At 55.6% G+C, this 14,061-nt stretch overlaps 3 protein-coding genes across 4 annotated transcripts; all 3 read right to left on the bottom strand.

Moving 5' to 3' along the window:
• Positions 1-202: 202 nt before the first annotated feature.
• TRAPPC5 (trafficking protein particle complex 5) lies at positions 203-2,347 on the bottom strand. 2 transcript variants are annotated; one of them, XM_012641494.1, is made up of 2 exons: positions 2,296-2,347; positions 203-821 (listed from the first exon to the last, which is right to left on the bottom strand). In XM_012641494.1, the coding sequence occupies exon 2, from the start codon at positions 810-812 to the stop codon at positions 246-248; it is 567 nt and encodes a 188-aa protein (XP_012496948.1). In that variant the 5' UTR covers positions 813-821; positions 2,296-2,347; the 3' UTR covers positions 203-245. The 2 variants fall into 2 exon arrangements, with proteins under 2 accessions (XP_012496948.1, XP_012496949.1); XM_012641495.1 differs by lacking the exon at positions 2,296-2,347 and adding an exon at positions 2,153-2,254.
• A 749-nt stretch (positions 2,348-3,096) lies between these two features.
• Positions 3,097-7,208, bottom strand: MCEMP1 (mast cell-expressed membrane protein 1). Its single transcript, XM_012641487.1, has 7 exons — positions 7,141-7,208; positions 6,327-6,416; positions 5,560-5,691; positions 4,413-4,463; positions 4,207-4,320; positions 3,852-3,917; positions 3,097-3,739 (listed from the first exon to the last, which is right to left on the bottom strand). Coding segments are annotated over exons 1-7 (510 nt in total). The 5' UTR covers positions 7,196-7,208; the 3' UTR covers positions 3,097-3,737.
• A 4,419-nt stretch (positions 7,209-11,627) lies between these two features.
• RETN (resistin) lies at positions 11,628-12,914 on the bottom strand. Its single transcript, XM_012641488.1, has 4 exons — positions 12,868-12,914; positions 12,565-12,692; positions 12,139-12,216; positions 11,628-11,857 (listed from the first exon to the last, which is right to left on the bottom strand). Exons 2-4 carry the CDS (start codon positions 12,680-12,682, stop codon positions 11,718-11,720), a joined length of 336 nt encoding a protein of 111 aa, XP_012496942.1. The 5' UTR covers positions 12,683-12,692; positions 12,868-12,914; the 3' UTR covers positions 11,628-11,717.
• Between the last annotated feature and the right edge of the window lie 1,147 nt (positions 12,915-14,061).

A 14,061-nucleotide genomic window follows, 5' to 3' on the forward strand; every position in this document is an offset into this window, starting at 1 on the left:
CCACCGAGACAGCCTCCAATTGCAGTTCCAGAAAGTGCCAGCATTGCCCACCAGCTCCTCCTGCCTGGTTTATGTCCCCATCGCCTCTGGCCTCACCCAACCTCCAGCCCCCTCTAAAAGCCCAAGCTCCGCCAGACCACCCTCCCCAACCCCCACCCCAAGGTGTCGAGTGGATCTGAGGCCCCCACGCAAAACGCAGACACACTGGGAGAGGGGAAGCTCTGCATCCTTTATCTCCCACAGCGTCAGCGGCCCTCCAGGGCCCGGTCTCGGGCGATGACTGCCTCCTCGAACTTGATCATCAGCGTGGTGCCCTTGTGCCAGTGTGCCGTGACCTTGGCAGGGAAGCCGCTGTGCGTGAGCACGGCCTCCACGATGCCCGCTGTGAAGCTGGCGCAGTTGAGTGTGCTGTTCTCCTTGGGCACGGAGATGTACGTGTTGATGAGTGGCTCGCGTTCGATGATGTAGAAGGTTCGCGCGTCGTCGTTGGCCTGTTCCAGCTTGTCGGCCTCCTTGCCAAACAGCGCCTTCCACACGGCGCCCTTGACGAAGAGCAGCGCGCCTAGCACCTTGGTCTCGCGCCGGGCACCCTTTTCGCGTGCCACCAACGCATCCAGCACGCGCGCGCCCACCTGGCGGCCCAGCGCAGCCAGGCGCGCCTGCAGCTCCGCCACCGAGAAGACGCGGCTCTGGCAGTGCTGCACCAGCTCGGAGAAGAGCAGTGCAAAGGCGCTCAAGCTCACTTCCGTGCGCGGCCGCGCCAGCGCGCGCTCCAGCAGCGCCGACTTCCCGCGCGTGAAGCGCGCCTCCATGCCGCCGCCCTACGGGGACACGAGGAAACCAGGGTGTCAAATGCGATAGGAAGGGAACCTGGCAGGGAGGCCCAGAGGAGAACCCAGTGGGGCCCTGGGAAAACCCTTCCCCAGAGTCTTGCCACCAGGGTGCGCTCTAGCAGAGACTCTCCACTTGGGAAGAGACGTTTAGGAAAGGAAGGACCAAATTGCGCATAGACACGCCTCCACGCCTCCATCACGCTTAGCCAGAGAAAGACAGATGGGGAGCGGGCAGACATACACCCTTGGCGGGCATAGCGGATTGGGGGGGCGGGGTGCTAAGGTGGGAGGAGAGACATGAGGACCACCAGGAGCAGGAGCTAGAAAGCACCCCACCCTCGCGCCTTTGTGTCCCTCCCCCCCCCGCCACCTGTGGGAGTAACTAGGAAACTAGTGCATGGGGGGAGAGACGTCAGAACTAAGGCAGGGAGGCGACACAGGCAATGAGCCTCCCCCGCCATACGGTTCCAGCACTGACTACCCTGGGGAACTTTCCTGCCTGCTCTCTGCAGAAAGCCAGAGTAAGGCGGGGGTGGGGTGGGGTAAAAGTGTGTCAAGACCAAAGGCCAGGAGAGTTGGGGCCCTGGGGAACAGGCTAGATCCGTGGGGCAGGCCAGGAGTCATGGGTAACCCCCAACCCAAAGTGCTCAGGCAGCTCCGATCAGGAAGCCACGCAGGAAGCCTCCGTCCTCTGCAACGTGGGCGGGCCTGGGTTCTACAGGCTGGAAGGAGGGGCCCAGGGAAGGCGTTGGGAGCCCCCTACCCCCACCCATGCTCTCCAGAAAGGTAGCTGGGCGGGGCGAGAAAGTAGAGGGAGGGGCGCGCTGTCAGTCCCGGGGGTTGGGGAAGCCAGGAGAGGGCGCTGTGATCCTCCCATCCGGGCGCATGAAGCCACAGCTGTCCATGAGGGGAAGAGGGAGATGGGAAGGGGGCGGCTGGAGAGGATCCGAGCCGGGGCGCTGAGACACCCTCCCTCCTACTCTACTCTCGCCCAGTCCGGTGGCAGGGTCGGGAGGGGCAGCTGAGAACCCCGCCCCCAGCATGCACTGACCCGGCCAGAGGGGTCTGGGAATGCCAAGGCGGCCCCCATAAGGTCTGTATGGCTGGAGGTGGGGGAACTAGCGGGGGGAGGGGGACCGGGGCTCCGGCCGCTCCAGCACTCAGCCGCCACCAGGTGCAGGGCCCAGAGCGCGCGAGATGGGAATAGGGAGTGTTGAGACACCCCCACTGGGCTGCGATGGGGGTGGGTGAACTGAGCCGCCGAAAGGCCGGGGCCCCGAGACCCCCGCCCCGGACCTCTGGACCGGGGAGGAGCCTACCCCCTCCTCGTCGCATCCCAGGGCGGGGGGACGGGGGACTGCGGACGCCGAGACCTCGGCCCAGGACCCACAGGTCCTCAGAGAGGGGCGGGGAGTGGACGAGACCCGGCACGGGGAGGGGTCGCGGGCGGACGGGTTCTCACCGGGAACCTAGGCCGTCGGCTCGGCCGAGCTGCTTTACGGCGCCGTAAAAGGCGCGGCGTGCGCAGGCGCGATACGGGCCGGGCCTTGAGTGGGCGGGGCGTGTGGGTGGGCGGGGCGCGCGGGGCAGGGCCGGAGGGCGGCCGCCAGGGGGCGCGCGTGTCCACTGGGCCGGACGGAGGGGCGCAGGCTGCGGCTCAGATGGCTGCTCTCCGCGTGTCCAGGGGTGTCACCGGCCTTGGGTGGCCTGCGATGAGGGGGACAGTAGCACGCGTAGTCACCTGCTCAGGGGCACGCATATGACAGTGGGCACGCGTCTGTTGTCTCAGGGGCACATACATGTCCTTGGACACGGACATATGCTCTTGTCTCTAGACACCTATGTCCTTGGGCACGTGTTCTCTTTTCTCAAGTACGTCCCTAAGCCGTGGGGCCTGGCACATTTGGGGTCGTTCACACTCTTGGGTATGTGCTCAGTGGCGCGAATACACTCGCAGGCACAATTACACTCGTGGGTACACGCTTAGGAGCTCGTGTATATCTGTGGGCCCAAGCACACTCAGGCAGGCGTTGTACACTCAGGCCATGTCCACCCGGGACACATGTACGCATGGGCACCCACTCGGGGGCACAGGGGCTCAGCTCCACATTCAGGGACGCACGAGAACTCACACAGGGCATTCATTCTCGCCCACCACTTGTCCCATCGCCAAGTCCAAGCACTTCCAGACTCTCCCTCCTTCCAGGTCCTGAGACCCCTCAGTTGCCCCAATAACAGGTCCCAAAGCCACTGTGGTTTTCCCTTGACTTTATTGGTTTATCTTCACCAATCACAAAACGCGAGTGCAGAAATACATGGGCCCGAGCACGTGCGTGTGTGCGCCCTGAACACACAGGGTGACCTAACTGAGCTCTGGCCCAGGGAGTGCAAGGCACACACTGCGACTCTCACATTTCTAGCAGTGTGCAACACACACCTCCCGCCAGGAAATGTTTATACACGCAGCATATCACAGTACACTCAGGCACGTGCGATGCATGTCATGAATACTACACTCACAGTGACACACTGACACAGACAGCCACCCACCGAGACATGCCTATACTCACACATGTCACGTGACATGGGCATGCACACCACACTCACTATCACTCCAACATTGATCATCACCCACCACATTCCTGGGGGCACTCTGAAACTCCCACCCTCCACAAAATGCTCACACACACACACACGCACACACACACACACACACACACACACACACACACACATTTGAGAGCAGCTCTGCAACACTCGTTCACCACGACACACGATTTTCTACATTTGGGCCGACGGGCAGGTTCACATTAGACTCGGGGCTCCATTTCCGTTTTCCTTGGCAGGTGCAATCCCGTCCGCCATGCTGTGGCTACGATGGCATCTCATTTGTTCAAGTTGGGGCTCTGGGGGTTGGGGGTGGACAGACCCAAAGTCAGGCAGATCCTGCCCTTGGGAGAGGAGCCAGGGCTCAATCCAAGGCCCCACCCTCATCCATCTCCCTGCTCCCCAACTTACATGCACTTGGCTTCTTCTCCAGAGCTTGTAAGATTTTCTCTATGCTTGTGCTGATTTTGTTTATTTCTGTCGGGGGAGGGGTGGTGAGTGGGGACAGCTGAAGCTGGGTGGAACCTCAGACAAAGCCCCCTCTCTGCCCAACCCCCAGCCTGCCGATGCAGCACAGCCTATGTATTTGGGGTGCCCATTCCTAGCTGCTTTTAAATAGCTCCTGAGTGTCTCAGGGGGCAGCATCCATCAGGCCTCCAAACCCTGAGCTGTGGGAGGGCAGGACCCCCACTGTCTCCCCTCCTGAATCCTCCGCCCCCAGTCCAGCAACTGAGCACCCCCACGAAGGACAGAGCTGCTCAGGCACCTGCTGGCTGCGTCTCCAGCTTCTCCACCTTCTTCCTGACCTCGAAGATGCTCTGCTGAATGGAGTGGCGGTTCGCCTCCTGCCTCTTCTCACACTCTTGCATCAACTTTGACACTGAGGGCATGGAATAGGGGTGTCTGTGCAGCCAGCCCTCTCCCCAGGCCCGCCACAACCCCATGGGTCTGCCCCAGACCCTCTCTGCTCACCATTCCAAAGCTCCGTTTTCAAATCCTGCACCTCCTTGGATATCTCAAAATCTGTTCAAGAGGGAACAGGAAAACCCTTCCAGCTCCTCCGCTGGGGGAAAGGGACAGGAAGAGAGTGTGCGGGAGGGAAGAAACAGGGTGGCAGCTGGGACTGCACATTCGTACAACCTCTATGGAAAACAGTGTGGAGGCCGGGCACGGTGGCTCATGCCTGTAATCCCAGCACTCTGGGAGGCCGAGGCGGGAGGATCGCTCAAGGTCAGGAGTTGAAGACCAGCCTGAGCAAGAGTGAGACCCCGTCTCTACTAAAAATAGAAAGAAATTAGCTGGACAACTAAAAATATATGGAAAAAATTAGCCGGGCACGGTGGCTCATGCCTGTAGTCCCAGCTACTCAGGAGGCTGAGGTAGGAGGATCGCTTGAGCCCAGGAGTTTGAGGTTGCCGTGAGCTTGGCTGATGCCACGGCACTCTAGCCCGGGCAACAGAGCCAGACTCTGTCTCAAAAAAAAAAAAAAAAAAGGAAAACAGTGTGGAGATTCCTCAAAGAGCTAAAAGTAGACCTACCCTCGATCCAGCAGTCCCACTACTGGGTATCCACTCAAAGGAAAAGAAGTCATTTTATCAAAAAGACACCTGCACTCGAATGTTTATTACAGCACAATTCACAATTGCAAAGATGTGGCATCAACCCAAGTGCCCATCAATTCATGAGTGGATTAAGAAAATGTGGTATCTGTACACCATGGAGTACTACTCAGCCATAAAAAGAAATGAATTAATGTCTTTTGCAGCAATTTGGATGGAACTAGAGACCATTATCCTAAGTGAAGTATCTCAACAATGAAAAAACAAACACCACGTGTACTCTCTAATAATTTGAAACTAATTAATGGGCACAGAAGGAAATAAAAATCATTGGAAATCAGGAAGGGGGGGAGGAAGGGAGAGGGAAAAAAACTACCTAACAGGTGCAATGAACGCCATTCGGGCGACGGGCACATTTATAGCCCTGACTAAAGCATTATAAAAGCTATCCAGGCAACACAAACATTTGTACCCCCTTAATATTTTGAAATAATAAAAAGAGACAGGGTGGAAAGTGCGGGTTCCCCAGTGCCCCACACCCCCCAAGAATAAACACTCACTTTTCACCATGACTAGAGCCGAGAGAATGATGCAGAACAGTAGGGCCACAGCAAGGAGGATGTACAGGCTCATGATGGCCCTGTACGGCCAGTGGGGGACCTGGGCAGGGTCCAAGGGTGACCTGGGCTGGGCTGGGAATGGGGTGGAGAAACAGGCCAGGTGACCAACCAGCGCCCACCACCGTCACTCAGACTGTCCACCATGGACAACTCGCTCTTCCCAACACCATCAGCGGGTGTGACCATGCAGGACACTGCCACCAACGTTCGCCCTCAGTCTTTATCCCTAACGCTGCCAGACACCCTTACTAACTCGGTCACCAACACTCGCCAATGTCAACGCCCACGAGTGTTAGTGTGTTTTGAGCTGCTATAAAGGAGTACCTGAGACTGGGTGATTTATAAAAAAATCACCTGGTTCACGGTTTTGCAGACTGTACAACAAGCATGGCACCAGCGCCATGGTTGCCAACATTGTCACTGTCAACTGACCTCATTGGTTCTGTTGGCTTCCTTCCTGATTCAACACCTTGTCACTTACATTCACTCTCGCTAACACTGTCCCCCAAACCCTCGCCAAGTCAATCAACAACACCATCCCCAGCATTTCAGATACCCCATCCCTGTCACCACCTACAAAGCCACCCCTGTCACAGTCCTTGATGCCAACACACTGCACACCATTCAGCTTTCTTGTCCCTGCAGTTCCCTCCCACACTCACCCCTTCCCAAGGCTGTGGGATGAGGGCAGGCGGGCGTCTGCTCACCTTGACTCGTGGGCGGTGGGTGACCACCCTTTGGCTGGTTCTGGTTTCTGAAGGCCAAGGTGATATTCTCGTAGTCAGGGTCCTTGGCACCTGTGTGTGGGTCAGTGGAAGGGGTTGTGGACACCTGCCCAGAGCTCTGGGGGTTGTGGGGGGTGGGCAGTCAGAGATCTCGGTTCACCCAACCTCTGCACACAATACATTTCTGGGGGTAAAAAAACAATAAAATGAGGAGAGCTGGGTGTGGTGAGTCACGCCTGTAATCCCAGCACTTTGGGAGGCCAAGGCAGGAGGGATCGCTTGAGGCCAAGAGTTTGAGATCAGCCTGGGCAACATAGCAAGACTCCATCTCTAAAAAAAAAAAAAAAAACTTAAAAATTAGCCAGGCGTGATGGTGCTCGCCTGTAGTCCCAGCTACTCGGGAGGCTGAGGCAGGAGGATTGCTTGAACCCAGGAGTTCAAGGTTGCAGTCAAGTATGATTGTGACACTGCACTCCAGCCTCGGTGACAGAACGAGACCTTGTCTCTAAAACAAATAAAATAAATAAGAAGCAAGGAACTAAGATCTGCTTCTTGGTTAAGCAGAGTGGGTGTATGTGGGGGTTTGGGCGACATATTCTCTCTCTGTCTGTCTCTCTAACACACACACACACACACACACACACACACGCACACACACACACACTCACACACACACACATACACAAGCACACATCTTGGAGGGAAAGGAGCCTCCCAGCCCCCACCTCCAGCCCCTCACCTCTCCCATCTCATATCTCCTTCCCACCCTCTCCCTTCCCACCTCGACGTCCCTAACCTTCCCGATGGGCCGGGGACCCCCGTTTCTTATCCTTGAAGGCAGCCGCCTGCATCTCGACTTTGTGGTACTTCTGGTACCTTCTGTGTACTTTCTTCAGCTCCCATGGCCCACAGCCGGCTAGTTTGTTCACACACATCCCCACCCACCGGAAGATGTCGAGGCAGATGGGGAAATCTAGGGGCCAGGGGCAGGAAAGAGGAGCCAGCCTCCTCTCCTCCTTTTAGAGATCCACGACACTCCTTTCAACCTAGGGCATCGTTGTCCCTTGATTAAGAAGGGTCTTCGGAGACCAAAGGTGTGAGGGAGGGCCAGGAAGAGAAGCCCCTAGACCTGGGGACAGAGCAGAGTGGTGGGCAACGTTACAGGAAGCTGTGTGCGTGTGTGTCCCCGGATGGATCTCATTCTCCTACTTCCTCTCTGTCTCAAGCTGTGACACCTCAGGGTCCCACCTTTTAGGGTGAGGGCAGCAGGGCTTGGAGGTAGGATTCCTGGGGCCCCCCACACCTCCCTCCAATGACCCCCTCCGTCCCACCCCTCAGCTCCACCCCAAGAAGGGCTACTTCTCCAAGGCCCAGTGGAGGAAAGGCACGGATGTGAGGCAACAGGGACTAACCACTGGAACGCCACACCCACATCTGGGACTGAGGGCAGAGTCACATCCCTCTCATCTCCTGCTTGGGCAGAACCCTGGAGGTACAGTTTCCGCTCCACCCAGAGACCCCAGATTTCTTACTCTCACCCATCCATCTGTGTGCGCACACACACACGCACACGCATGCATGCACACACACTTCCGAACGGTCACAATCTGCTCACAGAAACACACCACACACTCATTTGCATGCTTGCATTGTGTCACCCAGAGAAATAGACATACGTGCATGTTCACGCGTCTACACGCTGTCTAGAAGGTGTCTCTTTTTTTTTTTTTTTTTTTTTGAGACAGAGTCTCCTTCTGGTGCCTGGGCTAGAGTGCCGTGGCATCAGCCTAGCTCACAGCAACCTCAAACTCCTGGGCTCAAGTGATCCTCCTGCCTCAGCCTCCCAAATAGCTTGGACTAAGGCATGCGCCACCATGCCCGGCTAATTTTTTCTGTATATTTTTAGCCAGCTAATTTCTTTCTATTTTTAGTAGAGACAGGATCTCGCTCTTGCTCACACTGGTCTCCAACTCCTGAGCTCAAATGATCCGCCTACCTCGGCCTCCCAGAGTGCTAGGATTACAGGCGTGAGCCACCGCGCCTGGCCCTAGAAGGTGTCTTAAAGCCTTCTTTGTGTTCATCTGACCTTGAAAACGGGGCTTACAGAAGGCATGAAGAATATAAAGAATTTTTTCCTTAAGTCTACAGCGGTGCCTCCAAGAGACATACAATGTGAGGCACGTGTTTAATTTAAATTTTTCTAGCAGCCACATTGAAAAGGTAAAAAGATATTAGCTCAAATAATTTTAATAGCATTTTATTTAACATAATACACCCAAACTATTATCATTTCTGCATGTAGATGATATTTAAAAATTAATGAGCTAGCTTACATTCCTTTTTTTTTTTTTTTTGGGTACTAAGTATGTATTGATTGAGCATGTTATTTTGGGCCGGTCACATGATTCCAAGTGCTCAATGGCTGCTGTTGGACAGCGCAGGTCTAGATTATTACAGTTTTCTCCCTTTGGGGGAAAAATGAGATTTTCTGACTATGGACAGGAAGTGAGTATGCTTTGGTTTCAATTATGTGGTTAAATTCGAGATAAATTTGGAATGATTATTCCTAAGATCTCATGAAGATAATGCTATATTTTCTAAAGTATTGCCAAACCCTGTCTCTCTAAGAAAGATCAATTTAATAGTGATTTGATGCCTGCCTGGGACTGCCTTCTGATGGAACAGCCTCAGAGAAGAAGGACCAATTGGGAGGGGGTTCTGCTCTTTTAAAAAAGAAAATGTGTCCTAAATCCAGCCAACCATAAACCAGGTATTGGTTTAGGGTGGGTGCATGATTGAGGCCCAGACAATTAGTGTCTAAGATTGGGCACAGGGGCGGGCATTGGAGCCTGATCCAGCCAATGATACTCTGATCTGGGACTTTTGTTGGTATAACCAGGCAAAAAGCCTTTCTCTCTTTCTCCCCTCTTCACTGGGACTGCCAGCTGGGGAGGGTGTAAGCCTGTAGTTGTGACAGGGAAGAACCTACTTGAGAGTGGAGGCAGCACTGAGGCCAGGTGCGGTGGCTCACGCCTGTAATCCTAGCACTCTGGGAGGCCGAGGTGGGTGGATCATTTGAGCTCAGGAGTTTGAGACCAGCCTGAGCAAGAGTGAGACCCCGTCTCTACTAAAAATAAAAAGAAATTAGCCAGACAACTAAAAATATATATAGAAAAAATTAGCCGGGCATGGTGGCACATGCGTGTAGTCCCAGCTACTTGGGAAGCTGAGGCAGGAGGATTGCTTGAGCCAGGAGTTTGAGGTTGCTGTGAGCTAGGCTGATGCCACGGCACTCTAGCCCAGGCAACAGAGTGAGACTCTGTCTCAAAAAGAAAAAAAAAAAAAAGCAGCACTGAGAAAGCACACCTGAGAGGGAATCTGTGCCCTGGAAACATCATTTGAGACCCTGGATCCAGCCATACCTGAACCTGTTGTTCTAACCTTGGGCCTGTCAGTTACACAAGCCAGAAACTTCCTTTTATTTTTGCTCAAGCTAGTGAGGTCTCCAGCATTTGCAACCAAAAGAATTATGCCTACCATGGGGGCTAGGCATTGGCTGATGAGGAAACAGAGGCTCAAGTAGGGATCTTCCCTGTCTAAGTCACATATGCAGATATGATCTCCAAGTCTGCACTCTGGGACAGGAAGATGTCTGAGTTGGAAATGAGGGCTCTTCTTGGGGTCCAAATACAGGGGGACAATTGAGCGGGGCTTGGAGACAAAGAGACATTCACACCAGGGTCTTGGGACAATAAGGTCCCTCACCCCACACACAACACCAGTGAGGAGGTAGAACTCACAAGGCACTAGCCTCACCCTATCTGGCCCTGACCACACTTCTGACTCAGGGGTCCCAGTGCATACCCCATGGCCACAGTGGTGTCAGGAGGGAGGGTCTGGGAAAGGAATCCCTGGGTCTAGGTGGGCTAGGAGTCTAGGTGGGCTCCAGGGCACCAGGAGTGTTTGTGATCTCTGCTCATGGCTGCCATGATCCGACAGGGGCTGGTGCATCATAGTGGGTGGATGGCAGCGGGAGGAGAGTCCAAAATCCTGCAAACCAGGACCTCACCCTATTACCTATTTTCCATGCGTGACTATTGAATCTGGGATCCCTTTCAAGACTGGGTGCTAGAGAACCCAGCACCTGAAGTCTGTGGTTGCATCTCTCGGGGGCTGGATGCCAAGACTCCTGGGTTAGGATTCCTGGAGAGCTGGACCCTGAGTCACCTAGATTTGTCCCCCCAGGGACCTAGGGCCGGGGACACCAGGGCTTTTGCCCTCTGGGGCATTGAGTACTCATCCTGGGTGCAGTGGAGACTTGACGTTGGAAGCACAGGAGTCTGTCTGGAGCATATATGTGTCTGTGTTCCCGTGTCTGCTCTCCCCACCACGCACCTACCTGTGATTCTCTGTGTGCATTCGGGGTTGCCTTTCTGTGTGCCTGTGTGTCTGTGGGTACATGGGTGTGTCTGTGGACATGATGTCTCTGTGTGACCATGGCGAGTTATAGGCTGTGTACGTACACGCAGTCTGTACACCTGGGTGTTGTCTCTAAGTGTACACGCAGCTATTTATTCAACAGGCATTTACTGAGCACCTACTGTGTGCCATGCTCTATTCTAAGCCCCAGGGAGGGATACAAGGAGCAAACACTTCCCCTGCGCTGTGTTTCCTATTCTAGTGTTCATGGGCGGGTAGGTGCCCTGTGCACACCCGGTTGTAACTAACTTCTTGCAACTGCACCTGTACCTTAGAAAACGTAAGCTTATGATGCGAGACCTCAGGTAGAAGTTCTCTGTCGGCCCCTACGAAGATTCTTTCCTGTCGGTGACCTGACTTTCCTTGGGCCTTGGGGTTTCCTCCTCCAAGGTGGGAAGGGCGGGGAAGGGTCTCAGGGCTCTGGGCTGAGAGACGATTCAGGGGCCAGCCCTGACCCTGTAGCTGCTGGGGTCTTGGGGCCCTGGAGCGTCCCATCCACTACCCAGACTGACCCTGATCCTAGAAGACGCTTCATTGTTGGGGTGAGTGGCAGAATGACCCAGAAACTTCCTGGGGAGGTCAGAGACCCGAGGGTGACCGTCAAGGTGGCCTCAAACGTGAGCGTCACTTCCCTTCCTGGAGGCGGCCACCAACCTTGGGTGGCGGTGTCATTAGAGGAAGCTGAGTCCCTATTCTCAGAGGAAAGGGTGGGAGGCACCTTGGGACGACGTGGGGTGGGGCAGAAGATCGTCGCGGTAACCGTCCCCCCAATAAAGAAACCGCACGAAGCTCAGGTTGGCTCCATTAACGTCATCATCACCAGCTCCTGGTTTATTTCCAGCCCCGCCCCCGGCCTGACCTCGCCCCCCCAGCCCCCGCGGCGCACGCGCGACCTCAGGCACGGGTGACCTGCAGGCGACAGCAGCGCGCTCCGGTCCAGTCCATGCCCGCGCACTGGCAGTGGCATGTGGTCTCGGCGCGCACGTCCCACGAGCCGCAGGCGGAGCCACACGTGCAGCCGGTGATGGCGAAGCCTGCGGGCGCGACCCGGGGAGCTTGGACCCCGAGCTGGGGGGCTGCGGGGTGGGGGGCGGGGTGGCCGGAGGCTCCCACCAGCGAATGGGCGCGCCCGACGCATGGGGGCGGGGCGGGGCGGCTGGGGACCTGGACACCAGTGTCCTAAGGAAGTGGGGTCCCGGAGCCGGGCTGGGCAGAGAAGGCCGGGGTCCAGACCCGGACCCAGGGAAGCAGCGGCGGGGACTCCAAGGGACTTGGAACAGAGCTAGGAGCCTGGACAACAGACCTCTCCACTCACCTGCGGGGCAAGTGGCCAGGTCTCCCCTGGAGGTGACAGTCCGGCAGTTCAGGACAACGTTATTTAATGTTCCCAAAACTACGGGAGGAAGGGAAGGGGGCGCTGTGAGACCAAACTGCCCCTCCCATCCTCCTGCTGCCCCCACCCTGGCGATTTGGAGAAGACCTAGGCGGCCCAGGCCCTGGGGGACAGCTCTCCACCTCCCAGGATCCCCTGTCTTGACTTGGGGTGTTTGGGGAAGGTTCGGGGGGACCGATGGAGTTGGGCGTGGAGCTGTTGCTAAAGCGGGGCTGCGTGGGCGTTGGGAGTGGGGTTGGATTTAAGGATGAGATTTGGTTCGCTCTGGGGCTGGGTTGGGGTCAGGTCGGTGCTAGGGATGGGGAGGTCTCTGGGACCCTTGGCGGGGCTGACCGGGGGTGTCCTCACTTAGCGAGCTGGTGCTCTCTTGGATCTTATCATCGATGGCTTCATCCACCGGACACAGTGTCTGGCTGGGCACGAGCAGCCCCAGGACAGGGAGGAGGAGGAGGGAGAGAGCCTTCATCCTACAGGTGCTGCAAGAGGGAGCCGAAAGACACTTTCCATGGTGGGGAGGGTCAGGCCCCCGGAGCAAGAGGGATCTGGAACCCAGGGTCCCTATGGGGGACAGGGATGGGGGCCCAGCTCTGCCCCCGCCCCCCACCTCCCCGTGCTGGGGCCACAGCTAGGGCAGGAGTAGCTGTCACTTACCCTCCGGAGGGCTCAGCTGGCCAAATCACGAATAGGAAGTCCTGTGCCACAGCTCTCTCTGTCAGAGGTCTCTGGGTGTGGCTAATAAGTCCCTTGGCCCCCTGACCCACCCTTCCCACATCCGGGCCAAGAGGAAGCCCCCAGGAGTACACTCTAAGGCGGGGGGGCCGGGGGAGCTCTGCCCACCTCCCTGCTACAGCCTCCCCCTTCAATAGCCTGTCCCTGCTACGTCCAGGGTCTAGGCGGCAGGCAGTGCCCAGGGGATAACTCCAGGGCCTGTGATCCGAAGGGTGGGTAGAGAAAGGGGAGTTTGCATGTAGAGTGGTGGAAATAGAGTAGCTGCAATCCACAGACTATTCTTTCATTTACATCTATTGCTAGACACTAGCAGGGAAGGGGAACATTTTTTCTGGAAAGGGCCGAACAAACAGTAAATGTGTTCAGCTTCACGGACCATACTGCCTGCACCACTCAACTCTGCCATTGTCACGTATGAATGACACTGATGATATATAAAAAAGCAGGCATACTGTGTTCGAGGAAAACTTTATTTATGGACACTGGAATCTGAATTTCACTGTGGCCACAACCAGGCGTGATGGCACGTGCATGTAGTCCCACCACGCAAGAGGCTGAGGCAGGAGGACCGCTTGAGCCCAGGAGTTGGAGGCTGCAGTGAGCTATGATGATGCCACTGTACCCTAGCCAGGGTGACAGAGCAAGACTCCGTTGATAGATTTTTTAAAAAAATAATATACCTTTCTTAAGTGTTCGATTTGATGCATGTTGACAAATGTATATACCTGCATGCTACATGTTTTGTTTTTCCCGAGTATTGTTTGTGTTTTATATCCGGTTTCATAAAGGTGTCATTTACATATAGTGAAATTCTGGGTACGGTCATGGAACCGTCACTACCAAATACTTTCAATTTATAATTGGGGGAAAAGGGGTTTCTGAAAGACTGAAGGAAAACGTCTCCTTGTTCCCTGAAGCCACGAGAGAGTATTTTTCTCCCCACAGGACGGATTTTACTTGTGAATATTCATAACAGCTACCAGCTTGTTCTCCTGTTACTATACATCTGTCCTTGAAGCCTTAAAAGGGGGCTGGTATCACTTGGAAACCTAGAAACTGTTGCCATCCTGTGAAACCGACCTCCAGAGGAAACCGGGCTTCTGATTAGCTGCCTTA

Source organism: Propithecus coquereli, unplaced genomic scaffold (genome assembly GCF_000956105.1).
Source record: "Propithecus coquereli isolate 6110/MARCELLA unplaced genomic scaffold, Pcoq_1.0 Scaffold164, whole genome shotgun sequence".
NCBI lineage: Eukaryota > Metazoa > Chordata > Mammalia > Primates > Indriidae > Propithecus > Propithecus coquereli.

Coding starts and splice junctions, on each gene's coding strand:
- RETN (XM_012641488.1), bottom strand. CDS start 12,682: ATGAAGGCTCTCTCCCTCCTCCTCCTCCCTGTCCTGGGGCTGCTCGTG. Junction 12,217..12,564: donor AGAGAGCACCAGCTCGCTAA/GTGAGGACACCC, acceptor TTCCTCCCGTAG/TTTTGGGAACATTAAATAAC. Junction 11,858..12,138: donor CCTGGCCACTTGCCCCGCAG/GTGAGTGGAGAG, acceptor TCGCGCCCGCAG/GCTTCGCCATCACCGGCTGC.
- MCEMP1 (XM_012641487.1), bottom strand. CDS start 7,195: ATGCAGGCGGCTGCCTTCAAGGATAAGAAACGGGGGTCCCCGGCCCAT. Junction 6,417..7,140: donor GTCCCCGGCCCATCGGGAAG/GTTAGGGACGTC, acceptor ACCCACACACAG/GTGCCAAGGACCCTGACTAC. Junction 3,918..4,206: donor GCTGGAGACGCAGCCAGCAG/GTGCCTGAGCAG, acceptor CTCCCCCGACAG/AAATAAACAAAATCAGCACA.
- TRAPPC5 (XM_012641494.1), bottom strand. CDS start 812: ATGGAGGCGCGCTTCACGCGCGGGAAGTCGGCGCTGCTGGAGCGCGCG.